The sequence below is a fragment of the Plectropomus leopardus genome, chromosome 10 (assembly GCF_008729295.1).
Source record: "Plectropomus leopardus isolate mb chromosome 10, YSFRI_Pleo_2.0, whole genome shotgun sequence".
NCBI lineage: Eukaryota > Metazoa > Chordata > Actinopteri > Perciformes > Serranidae > Plectropomus > Plectropomus leopardus.
The window spans coordinates 21,377,787-21,396,022 of record NC_056472.1 but is presented as its reverse complement, the minus strand read 5'-3'; the positions used below and the strand labels follow the sequence as shown (position 1 = coordinate 21,396,022).

The following is an 18,236-nucleotide window of genomic DNA, read 5'->3' as shown; positions in this document are numbered from 1 at the left end:
ACAGAATGCAGGTCACTTGGCAGGGAAGTCTTTCCTCCTGCACCGTGATGCCGGCAGTCTGTCTTTTCTTTGTGCGGTTTATTTATACTCTGTTGTGCTCTATATCAAAGGGAATTTCTCCCAGGCTGCCCTTCAATGGCTCATATGCAGAACAGAGAAGTCTCCAAAACAGGCAGCAGAGCAGAAGTAACACGAGAGACGATGTTTTCCCTTCATATAGCAACACCTCCTCCGGCAAACACACACTTTCCTATTAGGGGGAGAAAAAAACACAGAGAGACAGAGAGGAGATAGTGGGAGTGAGGGAGAAAAAAAAAAAAGAGGGGGAGTAATGTCATGTTTTTGTCTGTGTTGCACACTAACTGACACACAGCAAACCTGGGGCAGGGTAGTGTAACAGCATAGAAATACAGGCTGGTTTATGGGACTCTGGGCAACATGGTTGGGGAACTGTGAGTGTGGCAGCTCATTTTTTGCCCTGTGCCCCCCCTAGCAGGTTAATCTGGGCCTACATCAAGCCAGTGGTCTACATACTTCCTGTTTTGCTCTTCATGCTGCAGTGGCTCCTTGTTCTTCTCTGTATAAAGCAGGAGAAAATGCATAGTAACATGAAGTGGAGTGGAGTATTTCCTGGAGAGAAAAGGTGAAGACTTGACAATTAAAGGGCAGCAGGGCACTCTTTCTCACACATGAGACACATCACTCAAGATAACTGTGACCTTTGCACATTAAATACTCGCCGTGAGTCAGGGCAATAATATTGAGAAAATAATTAAGTGTGTAAAAATGCTAGTATTGACCTGTTTTCTCTGGTTGTTCTGACAGTGTGGGCATGGTGTTTCATAATATAACGTCATAATACAAACAACAAAATGCAGACCATACAATAAGATGGCATACTTTTAAGACAGTTGAACTGTTGTGATACCGTATGTTCAGCATAATATTGTTTACTGGATAGATGTGTGTGTACATATATTTCTATATTTTTATGGGTACATTTGATATTTTTAGGGATGCTATTGTATACATTTTTAGATAAGCCACATTGCACTACTATACATTATAATGTATAAATGTATATATAGTGTGTGCAATTTTGTGTGGATTGAGCTTTTTGGTACTTTCACAGTATGAAAACTACATAGAAATCTGACTTTTTGCAATATGGAACCTTTAACACTTTGAAATGTGAAACGACATCAATTTTTTGTGTGCTGCTTTCAAATGCATTACAAAAGTAATTAAACCTTTGAACCCTGTTTGCACTGGTGCAATTTCATTGAAAATCATGGGGGGGGGGCAATGAGCAACTTGATAAGAAATGTTCCACAAATTAGTAGCTAGGGAAAACTGCCTTGTGAAAAAAAGGCTAAGGAAAATTATACCAATAATTACCATGATTACATATTTAAAATTACGTTTCAACTTTTATTTAAACACTTTTCCTGGTGATGTTCTTGTTTTTTTAAACTATCCTTTTCAATTTTTTAAAAAATTCATTGTTAGGTAGTCTTCTTGTACTTTATACCAGTTTCTTGGCAATTTTGGATCCATTTCTTTTTTTGTTGCTCTTTCCCTTCTTCCTATTTTCTAGAAATCAAATCAAGCCTTGCTCAGGTTTAAAGGTTAATGAATGTGTGTGACAGTAAAAAGGAGACAGAAGGTAATTATCTGCACCAAAACATCTTATTATAAATATTATAATAAATACAGCACTTGCACAATAGCTAATATGATGCACATTTCAACTGCTCTGTGAAAACCTTTAATTTTTTTTCTGTTTTTTTTAAATGTCAAACTTCGACATTATTGGAATGTAAGGGGTTTTCATCTGACAGCAGAAACATACAAATAATGCCATAAGTAATATTATAAAGTAAACAATACTGTGTGCTGGTGCGCTACAAGACTTTTCATAAATCTAATAAAGGAAGTCCCATGATGCACGGTTCAAGAATACCAACGCTGTTTTCATACAGAATGAAGAAAACATTCCTTCTGAAAGCTACAGTGAAATTATCCCCCATCATAGATGCACATTAGCTTTGTGCAATCTAATTTTCTACAACGTGTCTTGGGACATGAATTCAAGTGGTGGAAATGGATGAACATGTAAAGTGCAGTAACCCTGTGCTCATACAAAGGTGGGTTTGAGGTCTTCTTTGAACACCACAGGGTGTGGGGAGCGGTACAGGCTGGTGTAGCCTTCGTACTCGCTGTCGGAGGAGTCTGAGGAGCTGTCTGAGGAAAGGAGGGAGCCTCGCTGCAGGCACGAGTCACAGTAAGGACGATGGTAGTAACAGTAGTCTGTTGAGCTGCTAGAGTCAGAGTCCCAGTACCCACAGGAGTCTCTAATGTGTCTATGCTCAGTATCACCACCTGCTTCCACATCAGGTGGAGCTGTGTGATGGGCACAGGGCCGGACTGAACATCTGTGGGACCTTGAAACACGCCTACGATGTCTTCTTATCGCTTCATTCCCTTCTGCATCCTCCTCCTCCTCCTCCTCCTCCAGCTCGACGTCATGAGCCTGGAGGAGGGTGCCATCCAAAATGACCCCATCAGGATGCTGGCTTGGATTTTGGTGTTCACAGTTCTCCCTTATTTTCCCACAACCAGCAGCCTCGGACCCTGTGTAAAAGCAGGTACCTCTTCTGGAGGGGTGGAAGGGCGGCCGACGTTTCCTCATGGCGTAGGGGGAGATGCTGGGGTAGCGGAAGAGAACAGGTGGATGAGGGGAGTGTGGTGTCTGCAGGGAGAGAGGGGAAAGTGCAGAGCGCCTTCTGGACATCTGGCCGGGTGATCGAAGTGCAATTTCCATGACTGCATCCACGCTCAGCTCCTGGAGGATCTCCTGCAACTGCTCGCTGCTAACAAAACCAGTCGGTCTGGCATTTGGTCCCAGCTGGCCACTCTGAGTGTTGAAAGTTTCAACCTGAGAGGGGTTTATCCCGCTATGGGATTGTATGGAAGTGACAAAATCTACTGTTTCTTCTGCGGTCCTGAGTAAGCCGGGGGACTGGAGGGAGACGGGCTGTTTGAGAGCCTCCCCTGCTCCATTCTCAGCTGTGTCTCTACCTGAAGAGCCAGCAGTAAAGACACGTCTCTTGTTTTCACTGTTATAAATATCGGGAAGAGGAGAGAAAGCAGCAGAGGGAGGCTCAGAGGGCGGGGAGAGATGTGGCTGCGAGAGTTGGGATTTAGTGTCTCTCTGAGGTAGAGAAGAAGAGGAAGATGAGGGGCCTTCAGACTGAAGCTCTGTGGTCTGAGTGGAGGAGGAGTTGAGGTTGGTGTTAGAAGAGTCCATGTCCCGGTCCTCAGATTGCTGGCTGGCTGACATGAGTCGCAGGAGTTTATCCTTGGCGTTGTTCACCTGCTCCTGCAGACTGTCAATGACAGCGTTCTTCTGGAAATTGCAGCAGAAAACAAGTTTAAACACCAATGACACAAAGAGAGAAATAGCATTAAAGAAAGCTGGCACATATCTGTTACCTATAGATGCTTCAAAAAAATGTTAACATATTGTTGAACAGCTATAGTAATTTTTGGCTCTTTTAAAAACAATTTTGTCAGCAAAATTTAAGTAAAATCTGCCTGGCAACATGTTTCTGAGGGATTGTTGCCATCATAAATATAATAAATAACTAGCCTATGTCTGGAAAATGTATTCAGGACTAAATTGATCTGATTGCTAAAAATACTGAATACAGTAGTTACAACATTTAAGAATTAAAACACAATAAAGCCTAAAAGACTTATTTCCATGAGTAATGGGGGGGCACATCCTGAAAGGTATCAGTTCATTTAAGTTGATGCATGTAAATGTATCAAAGCGTTTGAGTTTTGACACTTTTTGCAAAAACTGCAGCCTTTTTCTGTGACACTGTTATAGAACATGTATGTTCTCTTCAATACATTATGAGTTATCATGTTTACAGCAATAAAGTGAACACTTCCACTTTAATTAATTAATTCAGCATCCCACTAGTTTGTAGGCAGGCTGTGTGTCAATGATGCTCTTTATGAATAAACATGCTGTTTAAATGTTTTGACCAAAAAAAAGTACTGCACATCTTCTCTGTAATGTTTTCACATTACAACTGAATGCTCATGACCACACCAAAGTCGGGAGAACGACCATCTGACGAGCACATGATCCACCACTGGCCTCAGCTGGCTGGCATCTCGACTCAAGTCAAATTAAACTGCTTCTTATTTACTCACCGTAGAAAACAGGGTGAGCAGTAGGCTACTGTAACAGCAAGTGGGCAAGTGGGAAAAGTCAGAGATTCATGATCTCTTGGATGTTTGACAGGCTGACCCCATACATACCAAAAAATAAAGAGTTGTTTAAAGAGACTTGTTTCTTATCATATTTCTACTGTGATCCTCCAACTTACAACAAAGACATAAAGTCATAAAATTTGTGTTATATAGTTAATGAAAAATTCTCTGTTATTTTTTAACTATGATTTCAGAAATTATAATAGGCCTAAGAACTGTAGGTGTGGCTGAGGTAAGTGTAACCGCCATGACTGACATCAAATTAAATCTGTATCATCACATTATGACAGGCACATAAATAATTCAATTTAACATTATACAAGATTTTCTCATTGAATGGATTTTTTTTAAGTACCTCGTTAAGGAGTTTTTTCATGGAGTTGTTCTCCCCCAGCAGGTAGTACATCTCGTCCTGGCTGTACACCGAGGGCTGGCTCTTACTGGGGCTGCTGAAATACTTTGCCATCTGACTCGGGTTGTTCTGGTCCTCCTCAAACTGCCGCCACTGGGTCAGCTGCATGATGGTGAGATCACACTAATGTTTAGCTATAAATACATACCACACACCATTATTAAGAGACCATTTTATCATGGGACCTTTTGACCAGGTGCATTTGAGCGTATTGCTCAGAGTTCAAATATTTCCTTCCTTTCCGCTGCAGATGCATTCCTATATTGTGACATACACCCACTGCCAGACACTTAGAGAGTCATAAACCTGTTTGCAACATCCTACGTAGTTTTGACTCATTCACACCTTCTGTGTGAGTCACACTCAACTGACAGACATGGCAACCCGACACGCTCATGGAGAGCAGAGGTGTGGGCACCGCAGCTACTCATAGATTTTACTACTTTTGTCAAAACCAAAAAAAAAAAAAAAAAGAAGAAAGTCATACATCTGTCATTGATCTGTCTATCTAGAGTTCTGCCTGTCTGATCGACTGTTTTTGATACTGGTTTCCAGACAAAGTATCAAATGATTAGATGACAGTTCTTCCCTAAATAATAAAACATCCTCCCTTGTGGTTTCTGCTTTAGAGAAGCTTAAAAGTGCAAGTGTCATCACCAGAAGCAAGGAGATGTCAGTGGAGTTTTTCCAAGTATAAACAAGAAACCCTGCACTTTCTCCAAAGCTTGCAATTTCAAACTTTTTTGTTGTTTCTGTCATGCATCATGCAAGTCTATCTTAAGCTATTTTTTCTTACCTGAGGCACAAACAGCATGCAGTTGGTAGCCAGTGTGCAGATAAAAATGGCTCCAGCCACAGTGCTGTAGACCAGGTTGGGCCAGGCCTGCAGGAAGATGGACACAGGAACGGCCACAGCCGAGCAGAGGGTGACCAGGGTGACGGCTGTAATGATGGTGGGAGACTGGTTGACTGGTGGGTGGCTGACGTTGCTGGTCAGCCCAGCTAGATAAGTCCCATAGAGGAGAAGACAACCCTAAAGGGTAAACACGGGGACAAAGCAAGCACAAAGGACACAGGAAATGTAAATCAATAAATTATATTACCATAACATTGAAGGGACTCGGTCATTTATCTTGTAATTGCATTTCAATAGAACAGAGAGTACTTACCTTCTGAACAGCAATGATGATAACCCACAGATCAGAGTATGCAGAGGAGCAGGTGTCCAGCTGAGACAAAGAGTAGGAAATGTCTTTGTCCACAACCTAGATTAGGAAAAAGTATGTAAGCTAAAATGTGAATAGTTTTTTTATGTCAAAAACATGTCTCTTATTAATTACAGTGAGGTAGAAGGGTGAGGTACTTTTGTTATTTGTACCAAATAAAGCTTAGTTTTAATTTGATACAAATCAAACAATTGTAATTTGACATTAGCAAAATATGTGTTGTAATCCTAAAACTCTTCTTTTATCAAACAAAACACACTTAACTTGTCTTATATCTTGCCCTTCAGCCCAACAAAATCACCATTCACTTCTACCTTGACTGTAGCTCCGACAGACCGTGAACACCTGATGGGGTCCGTGAGGTTCCAGACGGTGAGGATGAACATGTCCACCAATATCAGCAGAGCCACCATGCCCATCAGCTGGATGTCTCGGATGATCTGACACAAAACAAATGTGGTCATTATACAGTATTTTTATACATATCACTCTGGAAAACTCCTGTTAGAAACTGTCAGTAATGCATCTTTTGGAGGTGATATATAAAAGAAAATTATAGAATGAACAAGAGAGCTGGTAAAAAGGGTCAACAATCCTCTAAAATTTGTAATTCCTCAAAAATCACTCTGCATGTGGATTCAATTTTGCATAAAAAACACAGAAAGGGACACAAAATTTGTTTATCTAGAGTAGATGACAGCAGTAAGGATATCACAAAAAGTTAAAAATTGTAAAACAAAATAAAATAAAAGCAATACAATAAAATCTTGATATTGTACCAAAGTTTAGTGATCCATAGTTAGAAACTAAAAAAATTTGGGGCTATAAAAGGAAGGGAATGTTTTCGTTTTTTTCTTTTTCATTTTACCATTGCTGCTGAACTGCAAAGGACGCCCCTTTGACCAAAATTAGTCATTAGTACTGATTAATGCTATATATTTACAGATGTTCAGAGAGTTGTTGCATGTTATTTTAAAAGTTACCTGGCAGTAGTGTAGGGTTTTTTTCTTGGTTTATGTATTACCTGTGAACAGTTGGGCACATTTTGCAATAACTTGAATTATAGCTTCAAGAGTAAACGCTGAATTAGGAATCTATGAAAATCAGCAGTAGAAAAGATATGTGATCAGCCCTGCTGCTTTTATCCAGTTCTCAGCCCTCTCAAAATGAGACTGTTCATCATAAAAAAACTAGCTTCTGAGAAACATTTAAAATGTAAATATTGCCTCGGGAGCATGCCTACCACTCTCTTGTCCGGCACTCGCTGGGTGAACACTCTGTATAGTCTCCACGTCTTCCCCAAAATTGGGCCAAACACCAGGGTGCTGCCGACACAAAGAGTCCACATCCGTGCCTGTAGGGAGAGAACTGATTAATTATCCTAAAATGATTTACCCAACAATATTTTGGAGGACTGAGGGAGTCTGGGGGGCTTACCTGCAGCACAGCTGTGAATGCTCCACCTTGTGAGTGTGACTGTTCATCAACGGCAAACAGGAAGCCGCTGCTGTAGGTGAGGACACTTCCAAAGAGGGTCAGGACATTCAGGTTGGGACTGGACATCTTCACTATCCTGATGATACACAACATGTGCAAACATACACACAACTGATTAATTATTTTCTTTTATTGTCATTTAAAAGCTGTTTAGCGATAAAATGAAAACGTTTTGGCCCATCGAACATGTTAAAAAAAGCGACTGAAGTACCAAATACTGCCCACAAGCCAGGTCACAAACTAATTTTACGCCTTAACAATACACTAAACTACATACCTAAAAACATTTGAGACAAGGAAGAGGCAAAGCAGTAACAACATCTTGATTCATATTTGATCAGCGTTGCCTCGTTTGACCAAAGTTCACGAGCAGTGACTGACACAACTGCATCTGAGACTCATGGGCTCTGATTGGTTGTTTTTGGTGCACCATGGTAAACTGTGGTGATTAAAAATAAAAAATAAAAAATAAAAAAAACAGAATGCTTAATCGCTATAATATAAATTACACCAATTAGAAAGAGTAGGAAGAAAAATCTACCTGACTACCTGTCTTAAGTACAACTTCTTTGTATAGAACAGTTTAGTAAAGTTACAGTTTCAGCAAATATTACACAAAGTTACTGTAGTCTACCTGTTGTTTTTGAAGCGCAGGGTGAAGAGGAGGAAGCAGAAAGCCAGCAGGATGCCACAAGACAGCAGCGTCCACACCACAGCACTTAACACTGGAGAGAGAGAGCGCCGTGGGAGCTCCACTGCCACCTGCACACACACATGCAAACCCCTTAAAATCGTCTAAAATATTACAGGTGTAGCTCATATACATGTGCATTGATTTAATGTTTGTTTTGTAAATGATCAAACACTGAAGCAACAAAAAAGAATTCAGATGAGTAAACAAACTTTATTAAGGCAAACAGAGCAGCAAACATCATACTAGACATGTGCTAACTTTCTTAAAAAAAAAAGAAATGATAAAATATGGTAAAAAGCATTCAAGCAACGGAAAGACATGAAGTGTCATGTTTTAGACGATGATCAGAGGAGCAGAGTTGACCCCTCCATGATTGCGTCTGGGGTTAAAGTAGGGAAACACTCTTTCATTGAATGAGTATCCGGTGAATGAGTAGATATGAGAAGCAGAGTCCGCGTCATAAAACGAAACCTGCCCGCAATCCATATCCACATACACCCCGACTCTCTGGGGCTTCCCGACCAGCGGTACACGGATAGGCGTGCTGCTGAGGGCCCAGTAGCTGTTGTCCCTTCTCATCCCCAGAGCCCAGTAGCCCGTTTCTGGGTTTAGCATATTTCCTCCTTTTCTGTTGGCAGATTGTAGCCCAACTCCAATATCCCACTCTGTCTTCCCTTTCACCTGAACCTCATAGTACAACCGACCAGAGGAGAAACCCTCCTTTCCCAAGACGCTGACACAAGGGTAGAACCGCTCCGGGTTGTCCAGGAGGCTCAGCGCTATATCACCATGATGGACCTGCTTCCTGTTTTCAGACAGCACCAGTTTAGGATGAGCTGTATCGGGGTCCAGAGTCACATCCACAGCCCATTGCTGAGCCCTCTGAAATTCGGTCTCGCACAGCCTCTTCACTTCAGCTTTTACAGTCTCCTCCAGCTGACCTGCCACTCTCCTAACTGCTCTCCTCACTGTGCCCACATATACCGCACTCTCCACACAGGTGTCGGACCAGACTTTAGTGGCTGGCGGTGTGGAGAAAGCTGGAAAGCTCTTGATGAGGTAGAGGTTGTCTTCAGTGCGTGAGAGCTGCCCCAGCTCAGTGTTTCTCCGCCTCAGTTCCTCGATCTCCTGCTCCAGCTCCATGATGAGTCCTCTGGCCCTGCCCTCCACTTGCCTCTGCTTTGCACCAATCACCTCCACCAGCTCAGCTTGGCCTCTCTGGATAGAGTGGAGCAGATTGTTGAAGACTTGCAAACTCTCCTCAATCTCTCGTTCCATGTTTCCTCTGCTGAGTTGAACGGCTTGATTGATTTCACTGATTTTCTCAAGTCGGCCATGAATCATTTCTTCCATCTCTGCACTTATCCTTCCAATCTGAGCTCTCCTGTCTCTGCTCTCGTCCTCTATTGGTACCGTGTGATGAGCATTGTGGTCTTTCTTCATGCAGATCTTGCACACATAAGCCTGATCAGTGTAACAAAAGAGGTCCAGGAGTTTCTCATGCTTCTTACACACTCTGTCTTGCATGTTGATCATGGGGTCAATCAGGTGGTGTTTCTTGAAGGTGCCTAACACGTGATGGGGCTCCAGATGAGTCTCACAGAAGGAAGCCAGACAGTCCAGGCATGATTTAAGAGCCTTGACTCCTTTTCCAACACACACATCACATGAAACTTCTCCTTTATGACCTGAATATTCACCCATAGTGCTGGCTGTATTTTCATCTTTTTTTTCCGATGACTTTTTAAACTGAGAAGCCACCTCAGATATAAAGGTGTTAACTTTGAGCTCAGGCCTCCTGTAAAACTTCTGCTTACACATGGGGCACTGTGACACATTCGCACACTGCCAGTATCCTAGTATACAGTCCCTGCAGAAGTTGTGCCCGCAAGGAGTGGAAACTGGTTGGTTGAACAAATCCAGACAGATGGGGCAGAGAAGCTGCTCCTCAGTCAGCACACTGCCAGCAGTAGCCATATCTGGGAACACATCCAGAGAAAGAAGCAGGTGGGAATTTATGGAAGAAGTTGGCTCTGGTCCTGATATTTATGTCTTTACACTACACTATTAGGTTAAGAAACAGTTGTGCCTGGTGAGCAGTCTACATCCAGGAATAGCAACAAATGCACGGTGTTACATTTCAATGGATATCTCATTTTAGCCCAACAGTTTTTATGTCGACTGAGTTCAACATACAATAATAAAACAGAATTGTGAAGACGTTCAGATAAAACAACATGAAAATACTGCCTTGTCCTATAAACCATTAATTACAATAGTAAAGCAAAAACAGTGCAGCTCAGTGTTCCCTTCCCCGTAGGTAGAGATGATATCCTCACTTTGACACTAACAAATGCATAAATTAACATGATAAAGCATGAAAGAAATCAAAGAGATAACTTACCTTGCTTTTATGTGGTGTAGACCAGAGAGGGAAGAAGTCTAAAGGAGAGTGTTTGTGTTCCCTGACACTGTGGCTCTACTACTTTAGTTTCTATTTGGAAAGTCACATTAGACTGTCTTGTGCCCGCCTCATGTTGCTGAGCTCCGCTCACTCTGCTCTTAAAGGCACCCACGACTGAGACCATACTAAACAAAGTTTCACCAGTCCAACAGCTTTACATTTCAAGATCTATCTTCTCAAGTTGTAAATAATATTTCTAGTATGTTTACATTTGATGTTTTGGATGGACATTTCCTGTGAGTAAGACATAAATTCCCCAGATTTTCCTCTCTTAAACTTTATCAACAGCAGTAGATGTGTTGACAAAATGCAACTGAATTCGTTTCAAAATGCAGATTGTATATATGGGATTTAGATTTGTGCCATTAGTGTGGTCGGTTTGTTACAAGCACTGTCAAAATAATAGACTACATATTAAAGTTAAGCATATATATATGTAGATTATATAGACTAGGTCTTCAACAGGAGCCCTGCAAACCCTAAGGGGTTCTCAGGGAGACCACCAAATTAAGGTTTTCATTTGTTCATTTGTTTGTTTGGGGGTTTCTGTTTGTTTGTTAGAAAATTTAAAATACCAATCCAACAATTTAGCAGATAAAGCAGCCTATTCATAAAAAACAAACAAACACACAAAAAAAACAACACACATCTAATTTACAGCACACAATATTGGTAATAGGCTAACTGTTACCCATCAGTCCTTGTGCAATAATGTGAACTAGTAAGTGCTAAATCACTAAGCGGCACCTATCCATAACATAAGCTAACAGGTATGTGCTATTGAAACATGCAAGCCTTTTAGGTATATTATTATTTTAAGTGTATGCACATTCTTGTGGGCCACAATAGATCGTGTTGTAACTTTTCTAGCAGGCAACTCTGACACACCTACCACCTAAAAACCACCGGCGAAAATGCAGAGAGGAAGGCTAACACACCGAGCCATAGCCTAATATAGCTGCTGATGACTAAACAGTTCCAGACAAGCACAAACAAGAGAGGACCGGAAAATATTCTGAGAATAATCCTAATGCAACTCATTTTTTTTTTTTTACAGTATATGTGGTAGGGAGTCCCTGCTACCTTTCTCTTTCAGCCAAAAGGTTCTTGGCCTGAAAAACATACAAGCATAAACCTTGCTATATAGGGTGTGTTTTACCCTTTAACCTTTTGGAGCGCCAAAAATATTCTGCTGGTCATCCTTGCTGGATTTCATAAAGCCATGTCTGCCAACACGTGTGTCTGTGTATATGAATATATATATATATATATATATATATATATATGTGTGTGTGTGTGTGTGTGTGCGTGTGCGCGCAAGCATGAGTCCATGTATGTCAGATTACATGCCATTTGCATGCTTAAGATACATGCATGTGTACTGTATTTCTGTGCCTGCTATTGTGGGACATGTGTGTGATTACCGTGCTGAGGCTGCATAGTCTCTGCAGAATGTCAAGGCCCTCCTGCCTGTTGACTCCTGAGTGGATGAAGCAGAGCGGCAAATCACACTGAGAGCTGCAGTTCAGCTCAGGCTCCATGACTGACCCCTGTCTGTCCACTTTCACACACACAGCCTGAGGAACAAACAGAAGATATGCAGAATATGATGAAATATGATTTTCTCTGATTTTGACTTAAAGAAATTACCCAAAAATGAGCGAGAAATTAGAGAAAAATACAAGAAAATGACCTGAAAACTAGTTTAAAACAAACAAAAAAAACAAGGACATGACCAGGAAAAAGTGCTTAAAAATCATAATAATTCTGTAACATAATTTGAAATTAGTAATTATGATAAATGTAATTTTTATCAAGCTTTTTTCTTTGAATCTAGACATTTTTCACTAGCTTTTTGAAAATAATTTTCTAAATTGATTAACTTCTTGCAATTTGTGCAACAAGTTCCTCATTGCCTTTTTCTTGTGTTTTTAAAAGAAATAGCCCCAATTTGCTCAGGGTTCAAATGTTAAAATACTTGTGAAAGGTGTCTGACAGCAGCACAAGAAAAGTAACATCACTCCAGGTTTTAAGGGGTTAAATAAATGAATCTTGGCAACACTGACCTACAACCATTCAGAGGGCAAACACATCCATTCTTTTGTCATGAGATTTACAACACCATTTTAAAATTAGAGCACTCACTGAGCTCCAAAACAAAAGGCATTACGGACCAGGGAAACACCTTATGTGAAGTCCTGCATCTATTTCCAGGTCTCACAAAATAGTTGTAAGACTTGTAGCCACCACAGCGTGGTGCTGTGACAGGCTGAGAGGAGGAATGATGGGAGCATGGATGTGATTTTGCACACCAGCGAAAAAGCTTTAGATCACCACAAATAAACCCACAGATGCAAATTTTAAGGTGAAAATAAGGTTAGAACAAAAATGCCTTAATGAAATGTCCATTATTTACCACCACAGAACAAACTGAGAAGCCAGGACCTGGCCTGTGTGACAGGAAGCCTGTGTGTTTCTGCTTATCCTCAGTTTCCATTAGCATTACACCATTACTGAGGTGAACCAGTCAACACAGCAACACACTCTGCTGCAACACACATCTGTGCAGAACCCCGAAAGGCAGGGTGAAACTAAATAAAATGTAACAATCGCAATATTCCAAAGCTATCATTTGCAGTTTCAGTGAAGGCCACATAATGTGCAATCAGCAGGTTATATGAGGCATCTGAGCCTGAAGAGGTAAACTGCGGAGAGAATCACCAAACAACTGTTTGTCACTCTTGCCACAGGCATTTTTATGAGGCTTCCCGCGCTGTACTGACATGCTGTGGATTTAATTATGCGGCATGGTATCACCAGATACTCTGAGCTGTAACTAGAGAGTCTGATTGCTGGAAAACGCTGCAGTGACTCAGCCACATGTTGTCGAGACCATGTTAGACCACTTGTATCGATAGCAATTGGCAGACAGGTGAGTGTTTACATGAGTACCTTGTTATTAGTCAACACACGTCTCATCATTGTCTGTAGAATGACTAAGACCAAAAGTGCTCTGGGAAATTTGGATTGTGGGATTCAATGGAAACAGAGCAGTGCGGGAAATCTGTATTTACTAGGTTAACCGGATTTGATTATCTGATGGAAACAGTAATCCCATAAAAATTAGATGAAGATATTCGTTTTGGAAGATTTTCTAGGTGTAAGTTATTAAATTAGGGGTTGACCAATATTGGTTTTTCAAGGCCGATACCAATACCAATTATTAGTAGTTAATGAAACTGATAACCAGTATTTGGAACCGATATGCATTTACAATAAAAATGAAAATCTTTTTGTCAACGATTAGAATTTGGAATATAAAACTCCAACATAAAACTTTGTTTAAATGACTTTGTCAAATACAACTTTTTTTATTAAGTGAAAATTTAAATATAAACATAAATGAATAAAAATAGCTCATTTAAATCTTTTTAATAAATTCATTTAATTGGCAATCATTGAAATAAAAGGCTGATACAGATTATTGTCTAAATGCCAAATATCGGCCAGGCCACATTTTTTTTGCCTTAACCTATCATTAAAAAGTAAATGCTAATGCACAATGTAATGGCTATAGTATAAAGTACCATCACTGTTTAGATTGGTTCCTGAGCTTTCACTATGCAATTCTGTTTGCCACCGGGCACAATCTCACGGTAAAATGAGGCCTCGATTTACAGCACAAATGAATTGTTTCAACCATTGCACAACCAAAATAGAAGGATAGCACTTTTGTTTTCTCCAATAGCTCCACATTTAACAAAGAGTATGAATCTAAGGACCCTGATACACCAAGCAGACAGACAGCTGTCAGTCAGTGTTGGACCGTTGGAGAGCAACTGTCACCTTAGTTTTTTGTGGTTTGACCTACACTGTTGGCACTAATCAGCCCTTGACGGATTCTTTTCCCCAGCCAATTCAGCATGCAGAATCAGTGTCAGACCCAGCTGAGGTCGTCAGTGAGAGAAATCACTGTGACTATCTGTTTGCTTTCCGCACTGTAGTTTCTCTTCTTATGCACTGATCTGAACTGTCAAAGTCAAGGGGGCGTCAGATCAAAATAAACTTGTTATATTAGGTAAGGTAAATAGCTTTTGTGCATTGTCTGCATCGTGTTGTGTTGTTAATGTACTAACTGGCTAACTAGTGTCTTTTTTTAATGACAGTTATAGGCTACCAACACCTGCAGGTATGGAGAATAATTTCCTCTTATGCAGGCACAGAACATACATGCTAGTTGGTGGTTGGCTGTAGTCTTTGCAGTATGTTCAAGCGCAAAATTTTTGCCAGAGACACAGGTGAGGTAAGGTGATGCAACGGTCGCCTTTATCGCCACTAGTTCTTTGACGTCGGTTTTATGTGTCTGGGCCTTAAGGTCTTTGCAGTTACTATCTCAGGTAGTGGAGGTGGCGGATGATGGAACAACAGAAGAAAGTATGAAAAACAAAATGCAAAATCTGTTGTTGGTAGTTTTCGCTGCTTAATCCGTACCGTACTGAATTTGTGTTATGCATGTTTGAAGGTGGTGGACTTTATTGACCTCCAGTGGTTGGGATCAGAGGATAGGAGCTGAACAACGAGGTTTGTGGTATGTCCGGTGGTGACAGCAGTTGCTAGGCTCTCTGAAAAGCATAAAACTATCCGGTTGTCTTTGTTACAGCAGCACCAACATTAATACAACTTGGAAATGCAGGTGGGTGGAGTTGTAGACTTCTCACCCTCTACTTTAAATCAAGCCAACAGTGACCCATTTCTTGAAATTAATAGAGTCAACAGAACAATGAAGCCCACTGGGCAGCATATCTGGGAAATGTCTGGAGTTCCTGTTCATGTCCTGTCGTCACTTTCCAAGTATAGATCACAGTTCTGCTGTTTCCCGCAGGAAAAGCCGGCAGAGAGAGGCATTTCCTCCTTTTTTTTTTTTTCAAAATCCTGCCTCCATTGCTTTCAGTTTGGAAGAAAAACCCGCCACCCTGCAGAGGTCAACAAAGGTCGGCCAACATCCAGCCGTGGGGGTCACCGTGTAAGCAGCGAGAACAGGGCCATTCCCCTGGCTGAGTTAGGTTTTATGGACATGTTTTGACAGTTCAGAATAGTCATGAGGAGTGTCTTTTGAAGTCTTGAAGGCTGAACCGCAAGTAATACCTGAGCTACCTGTGGCCTTAGTCTCGCTTAATGCACGGAGCCCAAGCTGCGTGCAGTTTGGCTTTCTCTTGTTCTCTTGCCCTTGGGTCTCTCTTTTAGTTATTTTTTCTTTAATTTATGCAAGTATTTAAAATAATTCACCCCTCTCTGACAAACCTCTGGGCTCAGAGATACAAAATCAAGTTATGAATGGCCTTTATGCTTAAACTTTTAGTAATGAAATGGAGTAAAGCCTATTCATCATCCTGTCAGTCTCTCTGTTTCTCTTTTAAGATTAGAGTGGTGTAACCACAGGCGCTGCCAGATGTAAAGCCCAGTTCAGGGGCCAATATTGAAACATTCCTCCTAAGTCAGTAATCCGTTTATAAGTTTATTCTTTAAGCTGAGTTAGAATGCAATTACTGGCACTGAAGTCCCGTCATTTTGGGCACTCAGGGTGCGTTTTACAGCCTGGTTCGACATTAGTCAGTCAAATTTGTCAAAATTTAATCAGATGTCATTTATGACCTCAACTGGGGAGTCTGAGACCAAGGAAAACTGATTCAATGCGTCAGTGCAGCTGTAATTTTGGGTGTGCATCAAACATTATAGCTCACTAAATGGAAGGAACACTTTATATGGAAAATACGAATAATTCCAGTTATCATAAAGAAAAAATCGCGATGTCATATTGTAGAACTTACAATGCTACGTATAATTATGCAACACATGTGATCTCCATTAACAGCTGATTAATTAACTGTTTATCTAAGCGATCCTGTTTGGTCAAAGATGCGTAAAAACATGTGCTCACGCACGGCAGCATCGCGGCAGCTGCTCGGTGAAATATCAAACTTGTCGATCAAACAGTTTAAGGGGAAATCAAGATGTAGAGTGGTGATGGAAGACAGAAAAACAAGCACAAAAGAAACGTTTAAAAGAGCAAACCTCGGTCTCCAAAGCGCGCGGTGAATCCCATCGTCTCGCCCTGCTCCAGACTCCATCGCGCAAGAAAAATTGGAAATAAATGACTGAGTAATGTACTATCTAACATAGCTAAAACGATCCCATAGCTGCAGATTTGTAATGAATCCGACGACTTAATCAGTGCGTCAAACTGTCAGTCCACATTTCGGGACGATCCTGTCACTCAGGAAAAGTTCACCAGACTGCCAGAGTTTTCATTTGAGCGGTGAGGGAGGGAGGTGTGTGTGTCAGGGACAGGAGGTGTGTTTGTGCTCTCTCTCTCTCTCTCTCTCTCTCTCTCTCTCTCTGTCTCTTTCTCTCGTAGGCTTTTCAGCTTCAGCTGCCCACCAAAATGGGTTTCAGAGTGTGATGTGACCCATGCGGTGCAGGAGGGTTGTGACAGTGTGAGCATGTTGCAGGAGCCCCCGGGGGACTGGGTGGCATATGGGACAGGGCTGTGTCCACAGTGCAAATAAATATGCTGAATAACAGCACTTGTTTTAATGGAAAGAGAAACACATATCATCTCTGTTTTGTTTTGCAAAAGCCTCCATTAGGGATTGGCAAAATAGCTGGTTGGCTGGTAAATCACATCTAAAGACAAAAAAAGGGAGCTTCTGTCTGAGTGCAGTGAGCTAGCAGAAATATTTCTGCATTTGTTCCGCCAGCTATAAGAGGCAAAAAGCTGTTATTAAGACGTCACAGAGATTTATAGTGAGTCTACACACAGGGTCATTCCTGATGAGGGAGTGTCACCACCACTGACAGCTTTAAGTGGGGAACAGAGACACAAAGACAGACGATCAAAGAAGAGGAGAGTATGTGGATATTCATTCATCCATTCATCAACTCATTCAGTCAAACACAGTGTCTTTCTCCTCGGTGGACTTTACTTCAGTTCATACTGTGCTAAAAAAAAAGCTTTCTTTTAAATGTTAGGTTTTGAAAAAACTTCCCTGGGCTTAAGCCAAAAATCCTTTAGGCATTTAAACACTAAATCTTACTGTCAGAAACAAGAAAGGTTCACATTATATCCAACCATACATTTCACTTATGAAGAGTCACCAAACATGCTTCCTGTCAGGATGGTCTTTTGCACAAATTCCAGTTTTTTGGCAACAAAAGCAAACATCTTTTCAACATCGGAAGAAAAATATGTCTGACAAACCTGTGAGCTCCCTGTTCTCTGTAAGGAGATTTATTAATATGTTTGAAGTTCTAAATCGTGGCCCCATTTAGTAATGTTTGAGCACAGTGAAAATGTCCTGCATAATGCAAAAAGCAAGCCCCCTGGTCTTTACCTGCAAATACTACCTGAAGAGACAAATACGTGCCTAAAGGAGATTTAAAATGACCACAAGAAGATGCACAGGAACCACAAAGAGATACAAAATGACAAAAAAAGACAAAAAATTATCTCAAGAACACACATAATTATCTTAAAGACCCATAAAACAACCACAAAGAGATACATAATGAACTCAAAAGACACAAAACTGCCAGAGGGAGATGCAAAATGACTAAAAGAGCCACAAAATGACTACAAAGAAATATAAAATGACTGTA

The 18,236-nt window shown here is 41.0% G+C and overlaps 2 protein-coding genes across 2 annotated transcripts; both read right to left on the bottom strand.

Moving 5' to 3' along the window:
- Positions 1 to 1,457: 1,457 nt before the first annotated feature.
- gpr156 (G protein-coupled receptor 156) lies at positions 1,458 to 16,873 on the bottom strand. The gene is made up of 10 exons (XM_042495032.1): positions 16,653 to 16,873; positions 12,005 to 12,157; positions 8,057 to 8,184; positions 7,363 to 7,498; positions 7,169 to 7,279; positions 6,240 to 6,365; positions 5,869 to 5,964; positions 5,496 to 5,732; positions 4,643 to 4,801; positions 1,458 to 3,409 (listed from the first exon to the last, which is right to left on the bottom strand). Exons 2-10 carry the CDS (start codon positions 12,119 to 12,121, stop codon positions 2,138 to 2,140), a joined length of 2,382 nt encoding a protein of 793 aa, XP_042350966.1. The 5' UTR covers positions 12,122 to 12,157; positions 16,653 to 16,873; the 3' UTR covers positions 1,458 to 2,137.
- Positions 8,450 to 10,567, bottom strand: LOC121949366 (zinc finger protein RFP-like). The gene is made up of 2 exons (XM_042495033.1): positions 10,521 to 10,567; positions 8,450 to 10,095 (listed from the first exon to the last, which is right to left on the bottom strand). Exon 2 carries the CDS (start codon positions 10,091 to 10,093, stop codon positions 8,450 to 8,452), a length of 1,644 nt encoding a protein of 547 aa, XP_042350967.1. The 5' UTR covers positions 10,094 to 10,095; positions 10,521 to 10,567.
- Positions 16,874 to 18,236: the final 1,363 nt, after the last annotated feature.